The 15,374-nt window shown below is 36.2% G+C and overlaps 1 protein-coding gene across 1 annotated transcript; it reads left to right on the plus strand.

The window, feature by feature from the left end:
* Positions 1–6,948: 6,948 nt before the first annotated feature.
* Positions 6,949–13,987, plus strand: LOC311289242 (uncharacterized protein). The gene is made up of 3 exons (XM_084407083.1): positions 6,949–7,058; positions 7,618–7,856; positions 12,003–13,987. Exons 2-3 carry the CDS (start codon positions 7,685–7,687, stop codon positions 12,653–12,655), a joined length of 825 nt encoding a protein of 274 aa, XP_084263209.1. The 5' UTR covers positions 6,949–7,058; positions 7,618–7,684; the 3' UTR covers positions 12,656–13,987.
* Positions 13,988–15,374: the final 1,387 nt, after the last annotated feature.

Below are 15,374 nucleotides of genomic sequence, written 5' to 3' on the forward strand. Positions count from 1 at the left end.
GCAAATTTAAAAGTGCTGGCTAATGCTAATCATAAATTCTCTAAGATTATTATTCACGTCGGCACTAATGATGTTCGACTCCGCCAGTCGGAGATCACTAAAATTATTATTAAAGAGGTGTGTGAACTCACAAGTATGATGTCAGACACTTTAATTTGCTCTAGACCCCTTCCTGTTCGCACGAGTGAAAAAAGAGATTTTATTCATCCCTCCTGGGATGGTGCTGCTCTTCTTTCTAGTAATATGGCACATAATCTTAGAGCTGGACCTTGACTAACTGGGGCTCAGATCAGGAAGCAGACAGACTGGCTAAACCGACCGTCTGCTAGCTGTCACAGAAGTCAGATAAATCCCAACACATAGAGACTCTTTCACCTAGATATGATCATATAGAGACTGTGTCTGTTCCCCAAACTAGGAAATACAAAAAACTCCCAAACCCATGTAAGGGTAAATGTTTTATTGATGTTCAACAAATAAAAAACAGATATAATACAGATGAACAAATGATAAAGCTTGGGTTGCTGAATATTCGATCCCTTTCTTGAAAAGCACTTATTGTTAATGATATGATCACAGATTATAACCTAGATGTGCTGTGTTTGACAGAAACCTGGCTAAAACCAAACGATTACATTACTTTAAATGAGTCCACCCCGCAAGATTACTGTTATAAACACAAGCCTCGTCTGAAAGGAAAAAGGGGGAGGTGCTGCTGTAATTTATAGTAATATCTTCAGTATTACTAAGAAGTCTAGTTTCAAATATAATTATTTTGAAGTGTTGGTGCTTAATGTAACACTATCTAGTGTAAATGATAAATACTGTTTGAGATTTGTGCTGGCTACTGTATACAGGCCACCAGGGCACCATACAGACTTTATCAAAGAATTTGATGATTTTCTATCAGAGTTAGTACTGGCTGCAGATAAAAGTCCTATTTGTTGGTGATTTTAATATCCATGTAGATAATGAAAAAGACTGGGATTGCATTGGGATTGGCATTTAAAGACATTCTAAACTCAATTGGAGTTAGACAACACGTGTCAGGACCTACTCATTGCCGTAATCATACTCTAGATCTAATATTATCACATGGAATCAATGTTGATGCCGTTAAAATTCTGCAGCAAAGCGATGACATCTCAGATCATGACTCCCTGTTACAAATATGGTTGAACTCCTGTCACTTAAGTTTGCTTTATACATAATCTTCCTGATCAGTTTCATCTCCTCAGCATCCCAAATAGCTTAGAAGAAATCGATATTGCCACAGAAACCACTGACTCTCTCTTTTCCAGCACTTTAGACACAGTTGCTCTTTTGCACCTAAAGAAGATTAAAGAAATAGTCCAATGCCATGGTATTGCGAGCACACTCAGGCCCTTAAAGGGATAGTTCACTTTGAAAATAAATGTTGGTATGTTTTAGCTTACCTCAAGGGCATCCAAGATGTAAGTGTCTTTTTTTCCGCAGTAGTTTCAATTTGGATATTTTTAGGTCAAACCGTTCTTGTCTGTCAGTCATATAATGCAGGTCGATGGTCACTGTCTCAAAACACAAGCACAGAGTCCAAATTAAAACAATTCCCCATCGTCCAAATGAAACAATTCCCCATCATAAGTACACATTGATGGCCTAAGACACGAAACGAGCGGTTTGTGTGAGAAAACGAACAGTATTTATATCGTTGTTATCTCTTGAAAACAGCACACGTCCAAATGATCTGACGGCGCGGGCGGGTATAGATATACACATAGATGTCGCTAGGCTACGGTTTCGTTACAATGAACTGCAGTAGCCAAGGCGACATACCCGCGACATACCCGCGCACTGAAGCGTTATTTATTTATTTAATTCAAAATTACTATCAGATTTAATGTTATACCTTGACAAACTATACATAATTAAAAAGATATAATACTCAAGTTTCAGTATTTAACCACTATTGTATTCTGAGAAACTCATAGTGACAGTTATGTCTTAATTTGTGTCAGGAGTTATGAAATGAAAAAATGAGTCGATACCTTTAATATGAATTATGCGCGTCAGCCGCTTTCATTCATAAAAAACTCCGTGCTGTCGTCATGACAGCGATACACAAAACAACGTGCCTCAGGGCTTTAGCTAAAAAATGTGCAGATTTGGAGAAATATTGATAGATTCTCATAGATTTACATCATATTTCTATAGACAGGAATAATATTTATTGAATTTATACCCAAATGCGTCGATGTAATCTTTATGAGCGTTTGGGACTCTGATTTACTGTGTTTTTAATTCATACCAACAGCCTGAGGGCGCTACATGCACAATAATAGTCCATATATGGAACATGAAGAAGAGCCATGATCATGTGACATTCCAGGACGTTAAAAATAAAGTCATTTGACATGGTCTTGAAAAACATTGAACTAAATCCAGAGTTTTGGACTTATTATCTTCAGATTTTAAACATAAAATGTTTAGACATGTGGCTTTAGCTATAATGCATTTCTAGATTGCTCCAGTGCCAACTTCAATTTTATTTTCATGAGGATGTTTCATAAAAAATAATTTCTAATAACTTTACAAAACTTTGAAGCTATTTATAACAATTTTTTTCATTATGACAATAATTAATTCTACATTTACAATAAACTGCCAGGTGTCAGCTTTCAAATGAGATCATACTTGTGCTTTTAGTACAAAGGGTTCATGAACTGTATGTGTTTCAGTTTGGGTATGTCATTTCTGGGGATTTTTCAAAAGTGGGGTTGCAGCTTAACAGGTTAAAACCTGCTTGATCTGCTTTTTTTTTTCTCGCTTAGAAGAAAACTGTTATTTGATATAGTGGCTACAGTTCAACTTCTTAAGTTTCCAAACAGCAAAGCAGTTCTTTACTTGCAAAATTGATAATATTAGAGAGTATATAATACAACTACAGTATAACTTTAGACAGTGCATTGTAATGTCGCTGAGGAAAAATTCCATTCATTTGTTGCTATAAGAGAGGAAGAATTTTCTAACCTCGTTAAATCATCTAAATCAGTGGATCACTGGTTCTCAACCTTTTTTCCCACTGGGCCGCACAATGGTCCAAGTGCAAAAAAAGTTATTTCTGTCAAACTCTGCAAAATCAACAAACACAACAAGAAATTCGTTTTTGTTTCGCAGTGTGTTGAAATGACTGGTGGAAGTGTGACTTCATATCAAAGTGAAACTCTCTTGTTCAATAAACTCACAATCCCCTGATATACATTATGTCACAGATAATTAGAACAATGTATTCTACCAAATAAAAATACTAATAAAAACTAACGAATGCAGTAATCAGCTAATCATTTGCAATGAACATACACAACCCGTATACAAGCACTTTAAGTAGCTATTTAACACTGTATGACTCTCTTTATCATCGTAATAGTCAACAAACAATAACAGAATGTTATAGGACAAAAACGCCTTAATAAGTAAATGTTACTCAACTCTTTTTAAAAACAATATTGAGTGCATCGTAATTACAATCTCTGACGATATCAAGCATTCTGTCACGTCGCAGTCCCTTGCACAGAATCCGCTAGCTCGCCCTAGTTGGCTGCTTTTCAGCAGTGAGTGCGCGTGTGCCGATGCTGTTATTTTTATTGATTTAAAATGCAAGTGTATTAAACAAACACATCAAATTCACATGTCTTTTGACATTGTAGGTTTTGCATATGCCAAGTACTTTACTACAGAGCAAACAGGCTGCCCATTCTTGCTCACCGACAGAAAACTGATTCTTCCATTCTTCCAGTAAAGTTACCTTCGCTTCTAATGCTACGACTCTTCTTGTTTGCATGTGTTCCTTCATTGGTATGTTCCTCATTTTGTTTTTCTCTAATAACACATTTGTCCATTTTGATCCATAAATTTAAAAAAAGAATCGCTACTGATACTGAGGATACTATTCTGCCAAAGCGCGCGCTTGTGAGTGTCCGTTAACTGCGTTGCGTCAGTACCTGGTCAGTACATAGTAGGTCGCCGCATGTCTGGAAATAATATATGATCACCAAAAATTATTTGATATGACAAAAAAACATTATAGTTCAAACTTTTATTTGTTTTAACTAATTTTAATTTAATTTAAAAACAAAAATAATTAAAAAAATTAAGTAAAACTGGAATTTATTTTTTAAATGTGGTCGGCATATCGTGGGCCGCATTAGCATTCTTGACGGCCCACAGGTTGAGAACCACTTTATCTAAATCAACAACATCCTCTTCTTAAAATCATTAATTCATATCTGTCAAAAAACTTTTTTGACAGAACAAAAAAATTCATATCTGTACCGAAAACTTTTAAGATGGCTATTATTAAACATCTTATTAAAAAAAAAAGCAACTTGATCCAAGAGAATTAGTCAATTACAGGCCGATCTCAAATCTACCCTTTCAGTCAAAAATACTAGAAACGGCAGTATCCTCATAACTATGTTCCTTTTTAGAAAGGAATGGAATCTGGGAAGATTTCCAGTCAGGATTTAGACCGTATCATAGTACTAGAGACAGCTCTCATTAGAGTTACAAATGGTTTGCTCTTATCATTCGATCGTGGTTGTGATGAGAGATGTTGATGTAGTGGCTTAAAAGATGCTGATTTTATTCCCTGTCTGTCTGCCATCAAATTGCTACTGGAAATAGACATGCTATTTTACCTGCAGAATTTTATAAGTAATATATTGTAGTAAACCTCTTGATTTCTTTTAAAGAGGTTTAACCAGATTTATGGAGGACAGAGGGTACATCACAACACCGGACTTTTTGGAAAAATATCGCTTTATTGAGAATTTTATTTAGAAAAGTATAACCATTATATAAATAAATATTTAAATAAGTTTAACAAACATTTACTATGTACGCCCTCACTAGGACAAACGGCAAAACACAAGTGTACTCCAACATGGCACTGCACTCTAGTGGTTATCCCCATCTTAGGGTTGGTTAGGGTTAGGGTTAGGCCAGACAAAGGGTTGTTGCCGGATGAACCCTAATGGTCTTGAGCAAAACAAAGCATCCCCATCTTACCCTGAGAGCGAGAAACCAGTCACGTTCACTTCCTGCCAAGCCGCTTTTTCTCTCATCTCTCATATCTTAAATGTCCTCTCACTCCAGTTGAGTTCAATTATCTCTGCCTTCAGTCCGTAGAACAAAAACGTGCTGCAGAAAGGTTCAGATGGGCAGGACCAAAGCCAAACAAAAACAGGGTTCCCGCGGGGTCTTAAAAAGCCTTAAAAGCATTGAATTTATTAATGTGGAAATAATACCTTAAAAAGTCTTTAAAAAGTCTTGAATTTTGATGTCTGGGTCTTAAAAATTGTGCTGTATGTAACTTCTCCGTATTGTATTTTTCCTCAAAAGTTTCATTTGTCAACCACGATTATTTTGATTAAATAACGTAGTATATATAAAGAGTGGCGGAACCAATAATTGAGAATGCAACGCAGCCCCGGGTCACAGTGCACAGGACTGTGAACACATGATGCCTTCAACACAACACAAGTTAGCCTACAAAGCGGAGCTCGCTCGCGTGCTACCAGTAGCCCGGGGCTTGATATGAGGTCGCTCGCCAACAGGCAGTTCACATACGCGTCTTTTTGCGTGCTCAAGTTTATTAAAATGTGGGCACGCGGCAAGCGCTATTGAAGCAGCGCGCTATTTTTTTTCCACCCGCAGCTAGATGGAAAACATCCTCCTTGTTGCTGTAGACTAGAGAGTGCGGTGTATGGTTGCTTAGCAACGACAGACGCCACAGGAAAATCAGACCAAATGTTATTAATAATATTAGATAAGCGGATGTGCATTGTAAATGTCAGTAATTAATATTTTTTGACTCATTCTTTTTATAAAAAAATATTTAAAGGCTGAAATATGTGAGGTTTATCTTTTTATAAAACCATTTTTGTAAAAACTTTATTTTAACTTGTACATATTAGTAAATAACATGTTGCAAGACACTCCTTTAAAATCTGGCCATCATTTTTAATAGTATTTTGATGTTTATGTAAACAAAACTTGCATATTGATCATTTTATTTGTTATTTGCGGGGTTTCGACAAACTCGGTAAATTGATTTCATAATAATCGTGAAAATAAATGTTCATGCCATTTCATCTCTAGTTATGATCAACTAAAATCAGCTATAATTATGTGTTTTTAGAGTATATTATGCAAACTACAATTTTCTAAAATAATCTCTGAGCCTGTTCAATCTCTATTAGGCTATTAATATGCTGCTTCATAATGTAAATAAATATGAGATGAAATATATTCTATTAGAGGGCAAGTTTGTTTTAGCCTATTTTCATTTTAGGCCTAAGGTTTTGGGCATTTGGCATGTTGGTGGGTGTGGAAGGTTACTAATGTGATTGCTTTGTCTGTAAATTAAATGAATGCTTTTTCAATTACTGAATTCATTGAAATAAAAATATTTTTTTCAGAATTCATTTAATTTAATTTTTTTTGGTTATGCGCCGTGTAGGTCTTAAATTTCAATCTTTTTGGTCTTAAAATATCTTAAAAAGATCTTAAATTTGACTTACTGAAACCTGCAGGAACAATATTACAATATTACTGTAATGGCATTATTTTTGTAATGTGTTACTCACACTGCAAATAATACAGAAAATATTCTATGCAATTGCTTATAACTTCAAAAAAGTTAAATAAAAAAAGTTAAACTAAGTAAATTAAACTTAATTATTTAATAATATTCCAAGTTGAATGCATGAATCAGTAGGCAGAAATATTACAGGTGGAGTGGGAGTCATTTAGTTAATGTCTAAAAAATGTCCCTAAATATACAAAGCATTATTTTTAGTGACAGAGTAATATGATTTGTGTTATTATTCAAAACTGATTAATTTGATTTAAGTAACAGGTTTATCTGGGAGACTTCAAATGTACCCTCAGTTCTAGGATTACTCTTTTATACAGAGACAGACAGCAGCATGTGAACGGGACTTTTATTTTGGTCTGGTTGTGTGACGTCATCAGGCTGCGCCGCGCTCCTGCATCTCTTGTGATTCTGTTAAAGAAAGGTTTGTGTTTTTTACGCATTTTAAGTGTTTAAATCAATGCAAACTGTTCAGTCAATTTAATCCTATTTACAAGATATTTACAATAAATCAACCACTCTTGAAAGTAACGTTGCAATATTTTATTTAACATTAATGAACGTTATTTATTGGAGTAAATCCCATCCACCCTTGATTAACAGAAATTGAGCGTCTCGTTTCGCTCTCAATAACGCGAATAAAGTTTATCATAAAGAAGTGATTAGAGAAACGGAGCTTTTCGAAACTCTGAATCATGTCAATTAACAATTGATTCAACTGAACATCAAACACAATGTGACAACTATCACAAACCAGCTGCTGTTTTCGTTAATGTGTAATCTATATTAAATACGAAATATAAATAATAAATATGAACTTTCTGTATTATTTGTATATTTTAATCAGGTGATTTAAGTCCATTAATTCACTCTCTGACTGACTATCTTACCAGTGAACTGAACTACTGAACTAGATCTGATTGAGATGCACCCAGATTTAGTTTGGGTTTATTTTTCTTTCTGTTTATTCTCATCTTAAACAGGACAAAAACACAGAAAAAAAAAAAACTGGTGAAGCGACTGAGATCCATGTAACACACTATTAAAAATATGGCATTTATTAAAGAGGAGAGTGAAGACATAAAGATTGAAGAAACATTCAGACTGAAAAATGAAGATACTGCGGAACAAACAAAGATGGAGTTTATTAAAGAGGAGAATGAAGATGTGAAGATTGAAGAAACATTCAGTGTGAAACAAGAAGAAACTGAGGAACAAACAGGTTAGTTTCATTCTCAAAGCTGAATTTAATCATTTGATCCTAATCTAAATGTCCAGCTCTAAAGAAATGAATGATATTTTTAAAGAATGTCCTATGAATGTCCAAATTATTATATTATTGGAGCTGGTCGCCTCATGTGGACAGACATGTTGAGATCACGTGACCAGACAAACTAGTGCTGCCTTCAACCTGAGAAGATCCGATTTCCATGTTTGGTGTTCGTTATTACGCATTCAATTGGGAAAAATAATTCAGACAATATTATTTTCCATAACATTTAAACCCCAAATCAACTCCTGAATGAAAAACAAGGAAAACTATTCTTTTTTATCACTTAATTATGCAATAGTATCTAACAAAAACATTTACTAGTTACTAAAATCAGATGATCAAAAAAAAAAGACTTGACTTAAAAATGTTATCATAAAACATTTTAACATACCTGAACATAAATATTGAATAAGTCTTTACGTCACATTAAGACCCACAACAAACTGTTTGAATGTTTGTGAGCGACACAAACTGTTTAAATCAAAGACAAATTGAGCATTTGACTTTCACGTCTTCTGTCAAGATCAGATGTATGATATTAAATAAAAAATTGCACGATTATCAGTTATTTTTGTTACTATCACAGTTATTTTTGTTATTTTTTATCAGTTATGTGCTGTTATGTTCAAAATACACTGTTACGGCGCAAAACCAACTTTAGCTATTTTAAACCATTTAAAAAGGCAAGGCCTGAACATACACGAATTCACATACGATTGATTAGTTTTCACGTCTGATTACGCCATAAGGTTTTAATACAAAGAACATCCAACAAGCAACAATTACAAATTCACACACATAAGATAAACAAAACAAAAGATTAAGCTCCCAAGGAGAATAAAACAGGTGGGTACTGCATGTCTCGCTGATCTAACTAAATAACAAAACATGAACTAAGAAAAATAAATCCACTACCTGTTACAGAAAAAGACAAAAACAAAACAAAAATGAAGTCAAAATGTAGTCAAAAACTGGATTGCTCCAGCTGGTAAGTACTCCATCAAGAGTGAACGATTCTTTTCATGTTGTTTTTACTATTTTGCAAGTGACTGAGCAGTACAGCCACACTTATGTCCCTATTTAAAAACTAAGTCTTGCAAGGTAACAAAATATAACAGAAGAATGAAAGACAGACCATGTAGGCTATAGTGGGCGAAGACAAAAATCTTTATTTCATTATTTTATCTTTGTTATTAAAAATAAGGACAAAGCTGCACATTACAAAATACAAAACATACTATACAAATGAAATAAACAGTGTTTTATTTTTTTAGCCACAGTAGGTGTATATTACCCTGGAAATCCAGAGTTCTCGCGAGAGAACAAGTTGTATTTGCTCAGTCTGGTGTCGAGTAATGATGCTCATTAAACATGCCCCTCGATCTGAGCTGCACCAATCACATCGGGTTATCTGATATAGGCGGGCCAGAGGCGAGATGACGACAGCGCTGTGGCATTGAAGTCATTAGTAAACATTGCAAGTAGGGCTGGGTGATATGGCCCAAAAAAATTATCACAATCATTTTTTTATATCTTTATATAAATTGTCCGTGTGGCGTGCGGTTCAAATGAGTTTCGTTCCGCTTTTGGCGCATAAACATTATCGAACATTTATCAAACTCTTGATATCGTTTTATCGAGAAAAAATATATTGAGATAATTATCGTTATCGTTTTATCGCCCAGCCCTAATTGCAAGATGGCTATGGATGAACACCAGTTGTTTGAAACGGCTTTGGCCGCTACAATGAACGGGTTAGACTTGGCTTTTTATCTAAAAGAGGAACAGAAGACAGCGCTCGAATCGTTCCTTTGCAAGAAGGGCGTTTTTGCTGTTTTGCCGACCGGATATGACAAGAGTCTAACGCCCGTTTCACACATACTCCGTTTGCAGTGTGTATGGGTGCAGGAGCAGCACACGCTATAGTGCTTTCACATATGCTGCGTTTGCAGTGCGTAACTGATCCGCGGCTGTACCACAAACACATACTCACTATTTTTATTTCAAATCCAGAAGTTATGCAGCAACTTTTATTAAAAAAAATTCTCTTTGTACACATATACACTCTTTAATGGACGTATGCATGTTTAAACACAATTTAAACAATTATTCCATGCATTACTTCTACTTGTATTAAGTTGCTCAAGCCAAGTGGTCAAATATTTAACCATGTAGCCTACTTATATTAAAATCGCAAACATTTTAAATGAAAACTTAAAATTGACAAAAACAGCCGACTCTAGTGCCTTTTCTTTTGCATTTAAATTTTAAAGCCCCTTTATGTAGGATTTCTGTTTTGGTCAAACAACGACCCCTAGAGTCGCTGTGGACTACTTGTATTTAACGTTACTGTCGTAAATACCACTCACGCAGCAGTCTCTTCACTCACTGATCCTGAGCCTGATGCCCCTGTATACCGGTCCCCGTTCAGTCGGATATAAGCTGTAACGAGTGGCAATAAGGTGTGTCCCCTTTAAGAGCTGCGTGCGCCCTGTTTAATTGACTCGGCACAGTCTGTATTGTATGTGCGCCTCGAACACACCGTAAGCGGATTGTTTCTGTTTGATGCTCATTCTTGTCCTATTTTTGTCTATCAAGTAATGCTGTGGACGGTAAAACGTGTGACAGACAGTTACACGAGTTTGATTGGGAAATAAACACAACGCGTTACAAATCGTCGGACATCGAACAAGCACAGCTAGCCTCCGAAGATGTCTACTAATCCATCAACAAGAACGCCAGGTGCTTTTTAGCTCACACCAATGAGTAAAAAGCTTGTCCGAGTGATATACAGTATAAGCAATATACTTACAAGTCCAACAGCATGCGAGGACGTGTTGGGGGAAGTGAGGTAGAATTTTGTAGTTCTTTTTGTGCGCGGGTGTTACTACCCGAACCCCGAAGTTTAATTAAGTACAATTAAAAACTATACAAACCCCATCAGGCTATGGCAGACGCGTCATTCAACCTATTTTAAGTCGATGTACCATCACAAGCGTTTTGGAAATATATTATGAAGGTTGAAAAGTTACTTAGTGTTACTTTAATACAATAAATCTTTCATGTCACAAAGAACTTGTTTTTCCACCTTCATGAATGAGATGATTGTTGTTCATTATGTCCCCTTTTTGAGGTAAAAAGTAGTTTTCCTTGCTTTACCCCGGTCTTAAAGTAAAAAGATGACTGTGAAAAAAAGTAGGCTTGTATTTAATTAAATACATTTAAGGTGAGATTACTACATTTTATTTAATTGAACGCATTTATGATGAAATTACTACATTTTCAGGTCAATCTGTGTTCATTTTGACCACACGAAACATGCGCTGTCACTTTAATTAAGCGTTTGCAGCACAGCAAAAATAGACTCGGTGCAGAAACGATCACGGCACTGCTGTATACGCACCGCTCCTGGAACGGATCGCCGGACTGCAGCCGCGTGTAGTGTGAAAGCTCTAACCTGCCGATTCTGAACCACTGAATTTGTGGAAGTGATTTTGTAAAGCGAAATAAAATGGACTCAAAATTGCCTTTTAAATATTATAGGTGGTATTGAAATTGTGTGTGAAATGTTTTCAGTTGAAATATTCACAGCTTATATACACAACCATGTAGAATTTCAGCACCCCAAAAGCACTTATAATGCAATGCATTTTTTGTGCAATTCAACATGTTTTTGTGTTTCAAAGACATTCGTCATTATTTTCCTTTGATACACAATCAGGTGGTAAAAGCAGGTCATTTGTAACTTCAACAAGCAGTTTCTATGCTATGATGGGGCTTAAATCCTGATTAGAAATCTGCACAAATGTTTTTCTGCTGAATTAAACATTAATAGACATTAAACATTAAAAATAATTAATAATAATGAAACTTCGAACATTTTTCTGATATTAAAACACTAAAGTTGTTACATATGCTGGTAATTTTCATTGTTTTATTGTATATCATTGTTTTGTTTTTTCTCTTGTTTTGTTCTGCTGTGGTCGCTCACTTGCAGTTGGTTTTGATACTTTACATGTATTAATGTTTGAATGTCTGTTGATTTGTGCCATTAAACTGGAGTTAACTTTTTTTTTTCTCTTTCTTTTTTCTCAGGGACTGGTAGTCATTTCATCTGCCAACAGTGTGGAAAGAGTTTCAGTAAGAAAGGACGCTTTAAAGACCACATGAGAACTCACACTGGAGAGAAGCCTTTCACCTGCCAACAGTGTGGAAAGAGTTTCAATCAAAAAGGAATCCTTAACAGGCACATGAGAATTCACACTGGGGAGAAGCCTTACATGTGCGTTCAGTGTGGAAAGAGTTTCAGTGTACATGGAAACCTTAATGTCCACATGAGAATTCACACTGGAGAGAAGCCTTTCACCTGCCAACAGTGTGGAATAAGTTTCAATCTAAAAGGAAGCCTTAACAGGCACATTAGAACTCACACTGGAGAGAAGCTTTACAAATGTCTTCAGTGTGGAAAGAGTTTTGATCATCATGAAAACCTTAAAGCCCATATGAGAGTTCACACTGGAGAGAAACCTTACACCTGCCCTCAGTGTGGAAAGAGTTTCAACCGAAAAGGAAACATTAATTCCCACATGAGAATTCACACTGGACAGCAACCTTACACCTGCCCTCAGTGTGGAATGCGTTTCAACCGAAAAGGAAGCCTTAAGGCCCACATGAGAACTCACACTGGAGAGAAGCCTTTTCACCTGCCAACAGTGTGGAATAAGTTTCACTCTAAAAGGAAGTCTTAACAGGCACATGAAAATTAACACGGATGGAATCCCCACAGCAGAAATATCAAATCCAGTCCCGGACGCCGGATCTTGTCAAAAGATATCCGTTTTGTCTGGTGAGCAACCCAGCAAAACCTGTCAACAGAGTGTCATGTCTTTTACCTCAAGACTCTATAAACAGCCTTATATCAGCCTGAGAGTTTGAATGAGAAAGCCAGGGAAGAACAGAATCAGGAGACAAAGTGATGATAATAAAAAGAGCAGAGTTTTTTTATATTTTAGTTGTGTATGTTTCAATGCTCAGATTTCATCTAGATGTTACACTGTTCAATGACTTCGTCTGACCAGTACGATTTCAACAAGTGTTGTTATACCAAGGGAAAAACAATGGGAAATCACTGCTTGACAACATCGTCCTGTGACGTTATAAACCTTGAAATGGAGACATTCTCTTATCTCCTACCCATGAAGACAAACATCCCTTTAAACCACAAAGTTGTACGATTTAACAACAACAATAGCAAGCATTGCAAGAGCAAGGAAATAAGTAAAATGACAAATGATTAATTATAATAATAATAAAATGGTAACATTTATGAATGATGTAAATCAAATAATAACAATATTATAATGATTTATAATAACACATAAATGTGTGGAAGTAGGCCGGTGGCGTGATTGATGATGCGCGCTGCACCGGTCTTGTATCTCTAAACGGAGGAGCTTCTGGAGCATAAAAGGAGAAGCTATGACAGTGAAGAACAAGACAGGACCAGGCCTGGACAATATATGCTATGTTTTGGTGTGTGTGTGTGTGGCAGTCGTCCGTGAGCGGCTTTCGGTTTGGGTTTGTTTATTTTAGAATTAAAAAGTGTGTTCGAACGTTCGTCTCCTTCCCATAACAACATACCTTGTTACAGAATAAATGATAAATCAACTAAATAAATGACTAATTATTATAAATGATTATGAAGTTAAATATAAAAACTAAAGAAAATATACTTAAAAATAATAAAGAAAATATAACTATGTATGGTTGCTTTCTGAAAGTAAAACCCAGAAAACCCTTAGATCCTACACTCCCCCCTCTTAATCATACATGAAAACACTTGATTACCTAGATTAAATGCAAGCAAACCTTAATGATCATTATCAAAACATGCTTTGAAAGTGTGGATGGCCAGTCCATACCCTTCCCTTCTACATGCTCTTTAAAACAACAGGTCTTATCTGTCATACCAGCATCAGTTGAGGGGGAATGGGTCTAATATTCGATGAGAGCCTTATGGCAGTAAAACTCTTACGGCAATGTACAAGAGTAAGATTAGAAACACTCCTGAAACTGTAACTAATAAAGGTGCTTTCAAATGATTCCAAAGTGGCCCCAATATTGATCCAAACCATGTGTCCCACTCAGAGGAGAAAAGTCCACGATCCTTATCCCAACCAGGGCTCTAGAGTGCAACCAAATTTTGTACGGGTGCGACTTAAATTTTTCCTAGGTCGCACCGGTGCACCTAACGTCCTCGCATCTGCTGCCTCTCCATGAACTAAGCGTTTGTTCTCCTTTGACGGAACTCACACTCATGGGAACTCACACTCTTCTCTCACGCGGTGCCACAGCCCGCACAACACTACAGCCCTGCTTAATGAGTGACGACGGAGGACAGAATTAAACATTCAAACGTAGCCTGGTTACACTTAAGGTCTGTGATATTAGTCTGATTTTATTTTAGATTTCAGCTTCCAAAGATTATAAAAAATAATATATTGAGGTAAAACTATTAAAAACCATCTAAGCGCAACTTCTTCCCTTTGCAGCATTACGCTGTCATTTCTCCCTAAAACTCAAACTTAACGACAGAATCAGCACAATCGGTGATTAAGCACAAAAGATTAAAAGCACAAAAATCTGCGGCGTGCGCTCTGAAACATACCGATACAAGCAAATTATACTTTGGGTTTCATGTGCGCGTCTAAACGATCAAATGTACACAAAAGTATGTCAAAATGACCGGCTTGGAGATTCACTAAAACCAGTTTATGTCTTAAATGGACGTAGTTATGGAAATAGTTGGAGAATATGGTGCATCAGTAGCCTATTAGATCTGCACCCGGTCTTAAAGGGGCCGCAGTCTAATAAACATGCTGACGATTGTGCCATTACTGCGAATCAAACAACGAGAAAAATCACTCACAGCTCTTGAAAGAATAACTTTAATAAGCATTAATCTATTTATGATAAATTAAATTATGCAGTGTTATTTTACATTTGATTACTTATTAGATTTCTTTTTAGACATACGTGAACAGTAATGTTAGTAGACCTTCCTGAAATGAAAGTACTGTGTAGGCCCAGTATCGGAGTAGTAATACCGTTAAAACCCTACTCCCGGTCAATGCTCCGACAACAGCCCAGACATGGAGCTACTTCAGCCACCAGTCTCCCCAGTCCCTGGTAAGATGCCAAGCCCTGGTCCTTCGTCGGAGATGGCATTAGACTCAGAGACGGAGGTAGAGCCTACCGCGCCTGAGCTAGAGACTCAAAATAGTTAGTTTGGCAGCTCAGTGAAACACTTTCCCTGTGTCCTCATATGAGGACATTACATTTTTGCCTCTTGACACAATGATAGTCAAATTTGTAAATCTTAGACATGTTGGCCACATTTAGGGACACTGCCCACACCATCTTGTGGTGATATAACAACATTACACCAATGTCAGTGAGAAGAAAATG

This window comes from Rutilus rutilus (assembly GCF_951802725.1).
Source record: "Rutilus rutilus genome assembly, chromosome: 4".
NCBI classification, from domain to species: Eukaryota; Metazoa; Chordata; class Actinopteri; order Cypriniformes; family Leuciscidae; genus Rutilus; species Rutilus rutilus.